Source organism: Diadema antillarum, unplaced genomic scaffold (assembly GCF_040938485.1).
Source record: "Diadema antillarum isolate AM-2024a unplaced genomic scaffold, OU_Dant_1.0 scf00000170, whole genome shotgun sequence".
Taxonomy (NCBI): domain Eukaryota; kingdom Metazoa; phylum Echinodermata; class Echinoidea; order Diadematoida; family Diadematidae; genus Diadema; species Diadema antillarum.
Window position 1 is genome coordinate 1,242,872 of NW_027271059.1, and position 14,333 is coordinate 1,257,204.

The 14,333-nt window shown below is 38.2% G+C and overlaps 1 protein-coding gene across 1 annotated transcript in view; it reads right to left on the reverse strand.

The window, feature by feature from the left end:
* Positions 1-14,333, reverse strand: part of LOC139722683 (nonsense-mediated mRNA decay factor SMG5-like) — a 48,556-nt gene that overhangs the window by 9,446 nt on the left and 24,777 nt on the right. Inside the window, exons 13-15 of the mRNA XM_071633977.1 lie at positions 8,449-8,524; positions 7,523-7,713; positions 4,392-4,553 (exon numbers count right to left, since the gene is read on the reverse strand). Coding sequence (XP_071490078.1) covers positions 4,392-4,553; positions 7,523-7,713; positions 8,449-8,524 — 429 coding nt within the window. The remainder of the gene's footprint in view (positions 1-4,391; positions 4,554-7,522; positions 7,714-8,448; positions 8,525-14,333) is intronic.

The following is a 14,333-nucleotide window of genomic DNA, read 5'->3' on the forward strand; positions in this document are numbered from 1 at the left end:
GAACAAAAACCTCGTGAAATATTCAGCATATACAGTAAATCCCTTTCTACTCCCAGTTACTGAGAGCAAAAAAAAAAACCCCACAAAACATCCCGACATTGAATAAAGGGAAGATTATCTATAACATCATTCAAAAATTATTTGACATACTAATCTGAAAATGTGGAATTTCTGCAATAACAGTATTACCATGCATGCGTAGGTGATACTACTGGTTGCTCCTTGTTCAATAATAACACCACACATATGGTAACTTATTTAGCACATTGACAATATGGATACACCTTGTACACAGAGAATGAACTGAATTAAACTGTACCACCATCTTCACTGTAATAATTCAACTCTGGCCCCATCTCCATCTATTACTATTACTACTACTACTACTTCTACTACTACTAATTACTACTACTACTACTACTACTACTACTACTACACTACTACTACTACTATTACTTCTACTACTACCACTACTACTACTACTACTAGAACTACTACTACATGTACTACTACTGCTACTATTCTATTGTTCACTGAAAAAAAAAAAGTTGACGAGATCGACAAGCAAGCAATGAATCAGTGTGTCTGGTGAGTCAGTTATTTTTAGTCAAGTACATCCAAATATGAAAGAAAAAATAGATTTCTCAATATTATAACAAGCTCCTAATGTCAATACACGTATATCTAATAGCTGAAACTAACTTGTATGACAATACACAAACCAAAAAAGAACATTTTAATACAACGCGTGTAAACAATGTTGCAAAGCTCTTGTCTAAACCTTCCTTGTCAAAAAAAAAATGTGAAGTGATCAATATTCAACTCTCTTGATGTAAAGCCTCAGTGACTTACAAAAGATGTACATCTTGTCTCCTTCATTGATAAACATTTATGAACACAGACGTTAAATCCACTTCTCTTTAAGTTCCTTCAGAATTTAAACATCACAAAAAAGTTATTATATGTGATTCATTTACTGTAAATAATATACTGTACACGCCACATATTTAGCAAGCCTAAATTTTTGCTAACTGAGACTTTCCAACGATTTTGTGAGTGGTTAAATTCGCGATCGTGGAGTACTGTACTGAACGGAGAAATGTATACATGTGTGTCACATTCATATCGGGATCAGAGTCAATATTTTTGAGTGTCTTTAATTTCGTGAATAGCTGCTGACTCGAAACATACTGAAAACATGAGATGTGACAGGTAAACTTACTTAAAGAATACTTTGCTAGTATGTTGTTTTAAAGTTTGAGTGGAGTTGATTCAACAAACCTTATGTCATTCTCTAGAATATTGACAGATTTAAGAATATTGAAATAGACAACTTTTAGATGCATACAAACTAGTTATAAAGTTGTTTGGTTTTGTGTACATTACTTTCAGCCTGACATAATATAAAGAAGGGATAGAAAGAGTGTGTCTTCACACACACACACACAAATCAAATACCATTTTGGTGCCAAAAGTAGGTAAACATACTGCAGTAGAGCCAGCGAGTGTCTCACTCATGCATCCAGGCAATATGCAGCAGCCTATTGGCTCTTATGGCAGGGCAAACAATGTGGCATGAATTAAAATCTGGCTGTCATATCAGCATGATTCACAACCACACCAGCAACCTGTCGCTCGAATTGAGAGCTATCAATTAAAAAGCCACAACTGCTCGAGTGACTCACTTGGTTACATGGCAAATTACTCATCTGTCTGTGGCTCTTGGCACATGCTACTGAAAGAAGTAGAGAAATGCAGCCTGTAATGCATGTAGGCTCCCTATGCTTGTTCACTGTGAGAGCCTGAACTCTACAACTGTATGTGCCATTATCATAAAATTATTTTTCGGCCAGGAAATAAAAGGGAAATCAAGAAAATAATACTATACAACGAATTCATACGTAAACAATGAAGCAAATATGAAGATATATTCATGTTTTGAATGCAACATAAGTAGAGAAAGGTCTCTGCAGGCTCATGACATCATCAAATAGAGAGGAATTTTGGATCGGCCCTATCACAACACATTATCTGGGCAGGAGGATATTGATACTCAATTCAATTTGACTCACAACATTGACAGATATGTCTCTGCTTGTCTTTTGTCATATCAGTCAACTCCCAATGACTTACACATATCTGATCTGTCTGCATTAGATAGTCTCCATTCAGACTGTATTTAATAATATGACAAGTTCTGTATCATCCTGCTCATTGGCCTTTGGCTGTGCCCTTCAAGATTTTGTTCAGGATTATGCCTGGTTTGATTAATATTTTCATTTGCCTTGATGAACATTGGTGCCACGTGGGAAATCCATATCACAAAAAGGTACTTTTAAATATAAGTTATTCTTAAAAACAATTTTTATATTAGTATTGCATGTTGCCTCATGACGTGCTGAACTGTCATCTCAATGACACGCACACACACACACACGCACACACATAAACACATAGGCCTACTCACACATGCAGACACACTTGCACAACCACACGGACACAGAATTTTCTTCGCACAACCCTTCTTTTTCTAGTAATGAAAATATGTGTATGTATTGTTGCTGTTTTCAATCAATCTTTGCACCGAACTTTTTATTCAAGAGGGGCCCACACTCTACAAGCTTTGTCTTTTTAGTGGATCCCTCCATTTTTTTCACACAGTGCATATTGACAATTATTGCCCATATCAGACATCTGCGTTGTGGTTCTACGAAATTGTATTTCTTCGTATTACATGCTGGATTGCACATCAACAGGGAGGAGAGGGGTGAATTTCTCATATTCCCCGCTTTGGCAAACCCCTATGGGATTTGCACGTTAAAAACGAGGGGAATATAGCATCCGGGCACTCGAGCTCCAAGTGAGGAAAATTTGCTGTTGATGACTGTTTTTCGCAGAGTGGTTTCATGACGAAGGGTAAATTCCCATAGGTTAACATGTAAAACTAAAGGACGATCGTTGTTACTGTGTGAGCTGGCTGTTTCTATGCACGCCACATACATGAGTTTCGTGACAGAGGGCAAATTCCCATAGGTTAACACGTAAAAATAGAGGACGATCCTTGCCCCTGTGTGAGTTAGCTGATACACGAAAGACGCGCGCCGCCTACCTGAGCTGTGTATAGGGATGCAATGCGCAGTGTGGTGTAGAGCTTGAGCTGGACCCGAGTGAAAAATTGTAACCGTGAATTGGGAAGTTGTAAAAAGTTTACATCTGTAGTGATTTATGTTACCGCTCAAGATGCCTGAAATGGGTCTCCGACTCGGGCAATACAAATCTAGTTCAGGCAATAAATGTCGTATCCCCCTAAAGGTCAGTCCAGATTATATCATAATTTCACTTTTGTTACCTTAGCAACCATTGCAATGTATCCCTACTGTAAGTTTTCAATTATTGTTTTCTCTGTATAAATTTACATGCATTATTTCTGTCACTGAAGAAAGTGAGATTATGTTTATATTTTATTTTACTGTGGAAAAATGAAATAAATTTCCACTTGAACCTGAACTTGAACATATTAACAGTGCCAGTAATGCATTAATCTCCTTTTGTAATTAATTTTGTTTAGGACATCATCCGAGTAAAGCTCTGCAGTGGCAGTTTCCTGTATTCTTTCCCCACTTACAAATCACTTGTGTGCATCTTGATACTAGACATTAATAAAAATGAAAGTGATCACTATGATATGAAACTGACTACTTCTTTATTCAATTAAATTCAATACAGTCTTATAGTCCATTTTTGGAAATTTGTTTTGTTGGCACGCTTTTGTTTTGTATCTCTTGTTGTATCAGAATATCTCTCATTTTATATATTATTGTACAAGGGGAAAAAGATCACAAAGGTCCAAAATCCAATCCAAAAGATCACAGATAATGGAATTGTTTGCACCAGCATCTATTCCTTCTCAAACATTTTCCTTTTTTCTGTCTATCAGCTGCCAGGAGAATTTGCACAATGTAAGACATTTGTTTTAATTAGGATAGTCCCTACTGTAATGATATTCATTCAGCAATTCCAATCTGTACAGAAACGTACATTTGGCCTCTTTGACCTCTGACTGACTTTGACTGAAAATATCTACATGTTTATCTGAACAGGATATGATCTTTTGGAGTTACACAGTGGCAAGACCCACCGCAGCTTCCAGAAGTAGTTGCCATATCAAACAACAACAACAACAACAACAACAACAACAACAACAACAACAACAACAACAACAAAAAACAACAACAACAACATACAACAACAACACCTACAAACAAACAAACAAACAAACAGTGGACTGACATATGGATAAAGAGAAAGAGACAAGGAAGAAATCTAGTAAAAAGAGCATTCTAGGACTTGAAGCATAGCGAGAGATCTCCATGGAGAGAGAGAATACTCACAGACTGACTGGCACTGCTGGGGGCATGACACTCTTCTCTCTCTTCCTTCTGTGTGTCTGGAGCTGGACTGCTAAACTGACTGTTTTCATAGAGCAAGCTGATACCTTTGATGCCAGTCAGGTAGTAACCAAACTGACGCAAACATAATATTCGCACCACCATCTGGGGGACAGAAAATAATAGATGGATTTACTACATTTTTCTTTCATCAACATTTGTTACAGGGATTCTTAACTGTATAAAATCTCAACTAAAGAATCTAACTTCAAAGTTTTCGTATGTTTTGCTTAGCAACATTCCTTTGAACTGAAAAAAAAAAAATGTATTGATTGCATACATACCGGTAATACCTAGCAGTCTTTCACCCATGAAGAGTGGTTGTATATCACTCATTCAGGTCTGCATAATGTCTCTATTATACTGTAAAACGAGGAATGTTCACGTGCATTTTAATTTTGCGAATTTCGCGAGCAGCAACATTTGCAAAATTAAAATGCACGCGAAAGTTCTTGCCTACACAATATGCATTGGATGTAAGTGTCAATTCGCAAAAGTTTCATGCTGCGAGAGAGGCCGTCAGCTCCAATTCACTAAATTTTTATGCTGCAAATATATTGTGTTTTACAGTACATTTTTACTCTGAACTCAATGAGGATCCAAATCCTCAAGAATAGCACACTGAAAATGTGAACAATGAAATGCCCTACCATAGTACTGGTACACTCTTTTTAAAGCTTAGAGACATATTTCAGCAAATATTTGAGTTGGTTTATTGAGAATTTGACTTTGATCTTTATTCCTCAGCAAATATTTGCGATATATCAACTTGGTACACTGCTTTCAAACAAAAATGCTTGCTGAGTTTGATGAAATTATGTCAAATTCGTAACTGGGAATTGTGCATCAAGTGACCTTTTACCTAGTCTTCCTCGCACTTTAAGAGACAATGAGGAGACTAGTAGTGACCTTTCACAATCTGACCTTGACCTATGACATTGACTGTAGTCCCAAGTTCAAAAGCATTGCTGCATACTGAGTTGGTGCATGATAGGCAATGAAACTATGAAACATAGTTCATGAATGATTACAAATCAAATGAATCTCACGACTCTCTATGACCTAGTATCAAATTATTAGCCGGGTTCACAGGTACAAAATAGCGGGATGACGATCGCGATGCACATCCCAAGTTTTTTTGCGAGCGTCCACACGTACCCGCGTCCACACGTACCGAATTATCCCACTAATTGCCGATAGAGATAACAGCAAAGCCTGCAAACTGGGTCATGCAGCGCCTTTCTCTATCACTGCCTGCGCGCACTTAACTTTGTCCACTGTCTTTTACATGTCAGTGGTGTGGTTCCCGCGCTGTTGTTGTTGTGCTCCAAAGAGGTGAAGGACCTCTTCGCAGAGGCCTCGCTGTTGTGATGTGCGCATTGCATGATGGGATATAAAAACTCGAGATTCTAATCCCAACCGTTCACACGTACCAGCGCGGGGCCAATTATCCCGCTAATTGATGAACCAGCGCAAGATTTCTTGGGATTAGCATCGCAATGCTTATCCCGCTAATTTTCGGGTTTTTTCTGTCAACACGTGCAAAAAACTTGGGATGACGATCGCGATGCAAATCTCGAGATTTGTATCCCGTTAATTGGTGTACATGTGAACCCAGCTATTGATAAATTTCTGGTTTTCACTAAAATGTAAATAACTCATTGTGTTCCTCACATTTAAATCAGAGCTTTATTGACTTATGTTGTAGCATCAATTGCGAGGCAACAGCGGTAACATGATCAAGCAATGGCAGTCCTTTTCTAAGTTTTTTTTTTTTTAATCTTTTCAAATCAATGGAAGAGTGGTGGGCAAAAACCTTATCACCTCATCTAAAAGGTATATGTGGTTGAGACTAATGTTACTGCTCTAAGAAAATTTGTGAAACTTTCAAATTCTTAAACTTTAATATCTTTTGAATAATCTTAAAGAAAATTTCACTAGGCCAGTCATTTCTAATTGCGATATTTACTGAATCAACATAAACCATGAAATCTGTATGCTTGTATTAACCAATATAATTTAAAGTACATTTGTACCCGGAATGCTTTGAGTTCTATTCTGTTTTTTCTAACAAATCAAATAGGGAAAAACTGCAAACAAAATTCATTGTGTTTCAACATGCCTTTCAGTCACACTTTTGCAACAATTGATGATTGTACTCTTCTTTCATCGGGTAGGTTGATTTCTCTTTCATATCTTCTCATATCATTTTCTATCACTTTCCGACACTAAATTGTTGCATTTGGGGCTATTCACACTGAACATGCAAATTCTACAAAGAAAAATAACTACACTTAACTTATCCATGTCACCATGTCTATTCCTAAAACACCAAAACATATGCATTTGCATGAAAAACATTTGAAGTATGTGCCAAACTGGAGCTGCCCCATAGATAGGAAGACAAGTGATTCATGTGTCATTGCATAATAACCAGCCACTCTCTAAAGAAGATGTCTTTTAATATGACAGTTACTGTTTGCCGCCCTTTCTTATAAGCTTTTAAGCTTTCTTATACAGGTGTACATGATTACTGGTACCTAGACATAGGGATGGCGAATAGAAATTGCACAAAGTTTAATGAAATTAAAATCAAAATTACTCAACTTTGCAAGTCTTTACACTAATCTGACATATAAATGAATTAAGAACCATACTTAAAGATTACACCATTTCAGTTTATTTTCTCAGAAGTGATTGGAAAAATGATAAAATCATCTTTGCAGTAAGGGTACAGTTAAATTTTCACAACATACAGCTCAGATTTACAAGTTTGCACATATTTTGGGAGGATTTACTTTTGCTTTTAATATGCTTTATCATTAGCTGAAATTTCATTTCATTCAACAGATAAACAAGAAAAACATAGCCAACATTATGTTAGCGTTCAAAATGAATCTTCATACTGCTCAGAACGGCAGCATCAAACCCTGATCATCAAAGACACAAATGCTGTGGAGTTCTTTTTCAAAGAAAATCAATAGCTGTTTGAACAATTACAGCCAGTTGGAACTCAGCTCTTCAACCTCCTTGGTGAGACTAATGTGGACTTGGACTTTGTGTCTGGGACTGACCTCATCCTGCTGTGTGAGGTCCATCTCATGGTGGCAGTCATGGGCCATCTCTTTGTGTAAGGACTGCAATGGGGGCATCAGCCATAAGGCAATGTCCTCTGTCAGTGGCATGGGCTGGCACCAGTCTCTCCCTCCCCCTTGGTCCAGGCTTGCCTCAAGCAGCTGTCTTATCGGTGTGCTGCTACACCAGTCTGGTTGTGTCAGTCAGGAAAACAAAGTAATGAGTATATATGATAAACATACAATGGTGCTAATAATTTAGTGTCAAACTTGATTGTGTGAAACCATCAATGCTAAACACCTACACAGAATAATGAATTCTTATCTGCAAAGCATGCTTTTAGAAACACATGAGCAACATAAAATGTGTAAGTTGGTGCTCAAAAGTTACTAACAAAGTTGATTATATTTTACCATTCACACATAAAAATGAAAACATTAGTGTGTTCTAACTTGTATACCATACAAATTTCAAACCATATTTTCTGCTTCCATAGTTTCAGAGTAGCATACACGGATTGACAGTAACATAATACCAGAAGGTAAACAATCTGAAACATGGTCATCTACAAATTTGCACTTCCAGCAACAACCGTCACTGATGTCTATCTTTAGTTCATTCACCACGAGTATGATACAGAGATCCATTCATTCCATGGAGCATTGAAAGTATTTCATCTTTAGGCATGATCAAAGCATTCAATGGTGATAATGCAAGAAATAAACCCTTCAATAATAATCACAGACCTACAGATAACACTATCAAGAGCAGATCCATGCTGCAAGGTAGAAGGCAAATCACAGTTATGATCAACTATATGCTGCCTGTTATACTACCATCGAACAGTAGCACACAATTGGAAATTCTACACATGTAGAGTCATCCACTAAAAAATAAAACAAGAAACAAATGGATTTTATCATACCTTGATTGACGATTAACTTCTCATTGGGACATAAGTTCAGCAAATTGGCAAGTCTTGCCCAAAGTGGCTGGGAACTCTGCAGCAAAAAGTGAAAGAGACAGTGTGATCCTGCTTAAACCTTGATCAACAATTTGCAAAACTTACATCCATAGACATGAAAGATACTAGACATGAGATTTACCTGCAGGAAAAAAAAAAATGGAAGTGACATGAATCAAGGTCATTTACATTCCTGTCAGGATCAAGGGCACAAGAAATTGGGAGTTGTTTCATATTTGCAATACTAATTTCCTCAATTTTTGTCTTTTTTATGACCAATTTTTCAAAAACAGTCGCACATGTATGTATCTGATGACATTTACAAACAAATCAAAATCATTAGTCACAACTAATAAAAATGTAAAAGAAAGCCACCTATGATATCATGGGCAACAGGTAAAATATTGTAGAGAAAAGGTGGCAAAATAGTAGCTAGATGTGTGGGCATATCCCATAAACAATGCTCACTCAAGGAAACATTGGCAACATGCCTAAAATAGAAGTCTAAGAGTTGACATTTCAAGGTAACTTGGCTTGGAATCAGATCCACCATCAGAGTACTACAAGAGCAATTTGACTGCAGCATGCAGTTGGCTGAGATGCCTCTGCTTCCTGGCACAATCACATGGACTGCTTTTCTGGGTCTCGTTGATATCATTGCCCCCAGGGGTAATAATACAAAAAATGCCCCCAAATAAAAACAGTCTCTATCTGTTTTATATACCAAATGAAATTGAACTAAATTCTACTTGGTTGATTGCGACCACGCTAGCCACTTTTCAGGTCATGATCAGGTGCTGCCATTAATGTTTGCACAGCAATCGCATTGAACAATGCCATAGCCACCTCTCGCGTTGTGGAAACCACATAAGTGTTTTGGTTTAGTCTGTACTTCATACACCAAATAAAACTAAATGAAATTGCACTTTGCTACCTATTGCATACTATTATGTTGCAAAGCACAATAGCAACAATTTCAGTGGCTGCTACATATTACATACGGCTGCGATAGAATCCGTAACAGAATTCACACATTACATAACTCTTACTAGTATGAAGGATTATTTTTTTTTTTTAAAGGCCAGAAATTGTTATCTGCAATGACCTTGCCATTTGCACAGTGACTGCATCACAAAGCTCACCACTTGTTTTAAACACCACAAAGTGTCGGGTAGTGGAAGGGTAGCATGAGTCCTGCTGAAGCTACATCTTTATTCACTATGCAGGTTATGGAATTGTGGATGTTGCAAGAAAGGTCATAGTATATTGGGTGTCTTGTTTCCTTCTTCCTCTTGAAAGCAGTAATTTGTACATATTTTGTTACTCATGACATTTTTTTTTTTTTTTTTGCAGAGAGTGAACCTGAATGAAATGCACTGTACAGTATCTGGTTTCCCAGTGGATGTAGATTCAGACATCGCTGAAGGATTGGGAAAGAAGAGTCAAGGCTAAGGTGTGTGTATGTACTTGTTTGTGTCCAAAAATAGGTCTACAAGGACAATCACGCATTCAGAGTTCTCCATACAGGGACAGGCCTGGTGCTGCAGGGGGCCAGTGGGGCAGGTAATACACTGCAGTAATACATAGCCAAGGTGCTACAAACCCACTTGCTCACTTTCATCTTGGGCAACTAAAACGACTGTTGTGTGAGTAAAACCTGGGCACTTCGTTGCTGGGGCGGCGACAAGACCTTGTATCTACAAAATGTCAAATGTTCAGGAAAGCAAAAAAAAAACAAAAAACATGGCAGCCAAAGCACTGTATCAAATGGGAGAGCCGTTCCTTTGACATACTGTGGTGGCTTCACTTTGGGGGCAGGAGAGCTAGGATTTGGACAGGACATCACTTAACTGATTATGTGACAATCCAAAAAAGTAATTTTCACCAAAATTTCAGATATGAGGTCTTGTCGCCCTAGAAATGATTGTCTTGCTGGTTCAAGGTACAGGCCAGTGCCTGAATGCCTCTTTTGCTAAAGTGGGAGAATCATCTTTTGTACTGCACTGACAGTCTGCAAGAATCGTCAGTCTATTGAAGGAGGCAGACTTAATCAGAAGAAGAAGAAGAAGACAGCCACAATCAGGGGAGAACAGTCTGATGAGGTGGGTATAAAGCCAACGAACTGTTTACAAAATATATTTTCATTATATAATTCCAGTAGTTTTTGTCTCTCTCCTCAACTTGGGGTTTGCAAGGTATGGAGAAGTCACCTGTAGTCAGTCAGCCACTGTCCTGGCTGCGATGGCTACGTGGCCCAGCTCGCAAGGGAGCCAGAGAACCTGTGGATCTCATATGTCAAATGCCCCGGAATGCAAACAGGCAGAGACAGACACTGAAATGATCTACAGACACCAGGCACCTTGGTTGCCTGAAATGACGCCTCTTCTATTTTTGCTTGTAAACATGTGTCTAGTCACAGATTTTGCTCGACAGGGTGCAAAGAGTTGGAGGTACTATGAATCACTGTCTAACAGGTTCACCACTAAGTAGTCTTGTGTTTTGTTTGTTTTTCTTTTTTTCAAGTGGATTTCTTTGCCTTGCGGTAAGAACATGCACTCACTTGTAACAAGCAATTAAGTCTCTGCCCAATTATTTCAGCTGTATACAGTATACAGCCTGTGCAGCCACAAATTGTTCAGCAACACTCTAAATGAGGTCCTGTCAGCTGCCCTTCAGTGACTTTCAGTACATTACAAAGAGTCTTTGCACTCTTGCACACAAAAAAAGAAGCTTGCGACCTCATGTAAATAATATCGCAGGCACATACACACACACAAACACACAGGTGTGCTGTCCCAGAAGACTGCAGTGACAAAACTTGCACTAGCCAAGCTGCTGTAAAAGTGGAAATTTTCACATTGTTGAAATTTTCGCATTTCACTTAACCAGAAACTAGCACAAATATAAAAGCACGCAACATTTTTTGCCTCCTATAATGTTCCAGTGGTTCATACCTTGATTCAGTGGAATTAAAAGCACACGAAACTCATCTTACCAGGCCCAGCTCAAAAAAAAATTTCTCACACAAAAATATCCACTTTCACAGCATACTTTCCAGTTTTATTCTTTACTCTAAATTCAACAGGATCATGATATTCAACAGACAGTATAGAAGCTGTCTTTGCCTTGAAACAGGAAAAGTCTGCATCAAGATCAGTCTCATTCTGGGCCAACTGCAGATCATTTGGCCACCTGGAAAGAAAAAAGTTAAGGGCAAGCCTTATCAGTGGATAAGACCATGTTTCTAACCTTGCTGCAGTAGTACTCTCTTGCACAGATGTTTATCCTTATAAATTGTTCAGCCCTTCACTGGAGACTTACAGCAATTGGTCTTGTCACTGCTTGCCAATAAGTGCTTTTAAATTGCTCCTTAATGGCCACATTTGAAGACCCATACTCAAACTCAAACACAAATGAAAGTGGCAAAACTAGCTGGCAATGATCACAAATTGACCAGTTCTATGAATTATCTAGAAATGTTGCTATGGTGACTGGTACACCTTGGTCATATCGTATTATTCTCCCATAGGTCTGTTGTACATCTTGACAGAGTCAGAGTGAGACAACAGTTTCACATGATTGGTAAAAATTGAAGGGTCCTCTTTAAAGGTTGACAGCACAACCCCAAATGTGTTAAGTGCTGATGTATTTTTGAACCAGATTTCATTTGGATGGCTACTTGACCCTTGCTCTTTGACCCCATGACCCACATCTTTCTTCAAACAACTACTAACTGGTAATATCTAATTTTCATGACAATACTTTGAGCTATTTTCAAAAATATGGGAAACCAATTGGGACATTTCAACATTATCATTTAACCTTTGATCCCATGGCACAAATCTTTTCTTAGAAAATAATTGTGCCATAATACATATACCTAGTTTAATTAAATGTACATATGAGGCAATGCAGAGATATGGAGAAAGAAGTGAAATTTTAAGGATTTGACCTTGAACTTTGGCCTTGAGCACCCAAAATTTAATTGGCACATCATCCTCTAATGCATAAATAATTATGCTGACTTTCATATGGATACTTCACACAGTTCTCAAGTACGCTGTCCACAAAATCAATTAAAGATGGAAGGACGGACAGATAGATGGGCGGACGGGCAGACAGATGGACAGACAACCCGAAAACATAATGCCTCCGGTGACACCTCATGGTTGAGGCATAACAAAATTTTCATGGAGACTTTTTGACGTCACACTATAAGATGTTGTTCCTTGACTACACACTCATGGAATTTGATGAGGAAAGGAAATTTTGCTTTTTAGTTTTTAAAGTGCATTTAAATATGAATATGTTTTTTGAAAAAAGTACCATCTAAATTGTAGCATTTGAAAATATATTTTTATATTATTTCATAATAGTTCTTTTCTTTGAGTCACTCATTTACATTGAGTCATTACAAACTTGAATTCTTCAGTAATCAGTCATATTTCATTTGAATATTTTCAATATTCTGGTAGCTTCTTTTGAAACTGACTTTTCTTATTCTGACAAATTATGGGCTGTTAAAGGAGATAAGAGTAGGGGTCATCTAAGTTAATTACAGTCTGGACTATAGCACTCTAGATCTCAAAGTTTTTTGAAATATTGACGGTTCATCATTACTATACATTATTCTATTGAACCTTATTCCCTTTCTCTCTCAATAGGTAGTTCATTATTTCATGTTACCTCTCAGTTTAGCATAGTGCAGTCCAACAACCCATTGACAGAACATCTCTGTCCCTAGTCGTATCTTTTTCAATCCCTCACTCAAACTCTCTCTCTCTGTAGGGTGGTGATTTGGCTCAGCCCACAGCATGTCTGCCTCTCAATCTAATGCCTGTTTCATGCTTTGCAAATTTCACTCAGGATCACCTGGGTGATGCTGTAGCATGAAAGGCAGTGCAGGTGAACTCCCGGGTAAAATGCTGCTTGACTTTTCAGAAATCTGAACCTCCAATCATCCCTGATAAACTAGCAGTTGTCCCCGAGTTCGCTTGGGTTAAGGCAGGTGAAGCTGTAGCACAAAAGGGCATTGCAGTGAAACTCTTGGGTGAAAAATGAGGGTCAGCATACCAACAACATCTTGCAGGAACGTTCATGCATTCGTCATAGCGCGTACTTGAACTGCAGTAGAGTAGGAGAGAGAAATTCAAGCAGGAACTCATTCGCTAGTATGAAAGAAATTTCTTGGAGGCGTTTCCCATTGGATCCTCTGTTGAATCTCCTGGGTGATCACCCGGGTGACTAGCGTGAAAGGGGAAAAAATGACCCGATTCGAGCCTAGCAGAGCAATGCTGTATGTAATCATATCGTCCCCTCTCATAAAGACAAAACACTTTGTCCCTCAGATAGGACATTAAATGGAGGTCCCATGAGTGAGTTAGTCATGATTCACGCATGCAAAAGATCCCATGTCATTCATTCATCGCAAAGAGCAGGATGCTAACCTGGTGAAGTGGTCTACCTACCTACCCACACACACACACACACACACACACACACACACACACACACACACACAAAATGGACAAATGATGCCAACCCCCCATGGTTCGTCCTAGGTGACTAGCAATAGTCAGCAAACAGTATCAACTGGGAACATTGTGCTACATAAAGAAGAAGACTCTCTTTCTATCTTTCTACATATCTATCTTTCTACATACAAAGAAGAAAAGAAGAAAATATTCTTTCCATATCTCTACATGTCTCCCCCCCCCCCCCTTCTTTTTGTTCCTCTGTGTATTTAAGTTAATTTGCTACCTATTTGGCATACGAGCACTGACCCAATGCTGGTTTATGAATATGCTTGAGCAATCGTAATCTCAATTATGACAATTCATGATAAT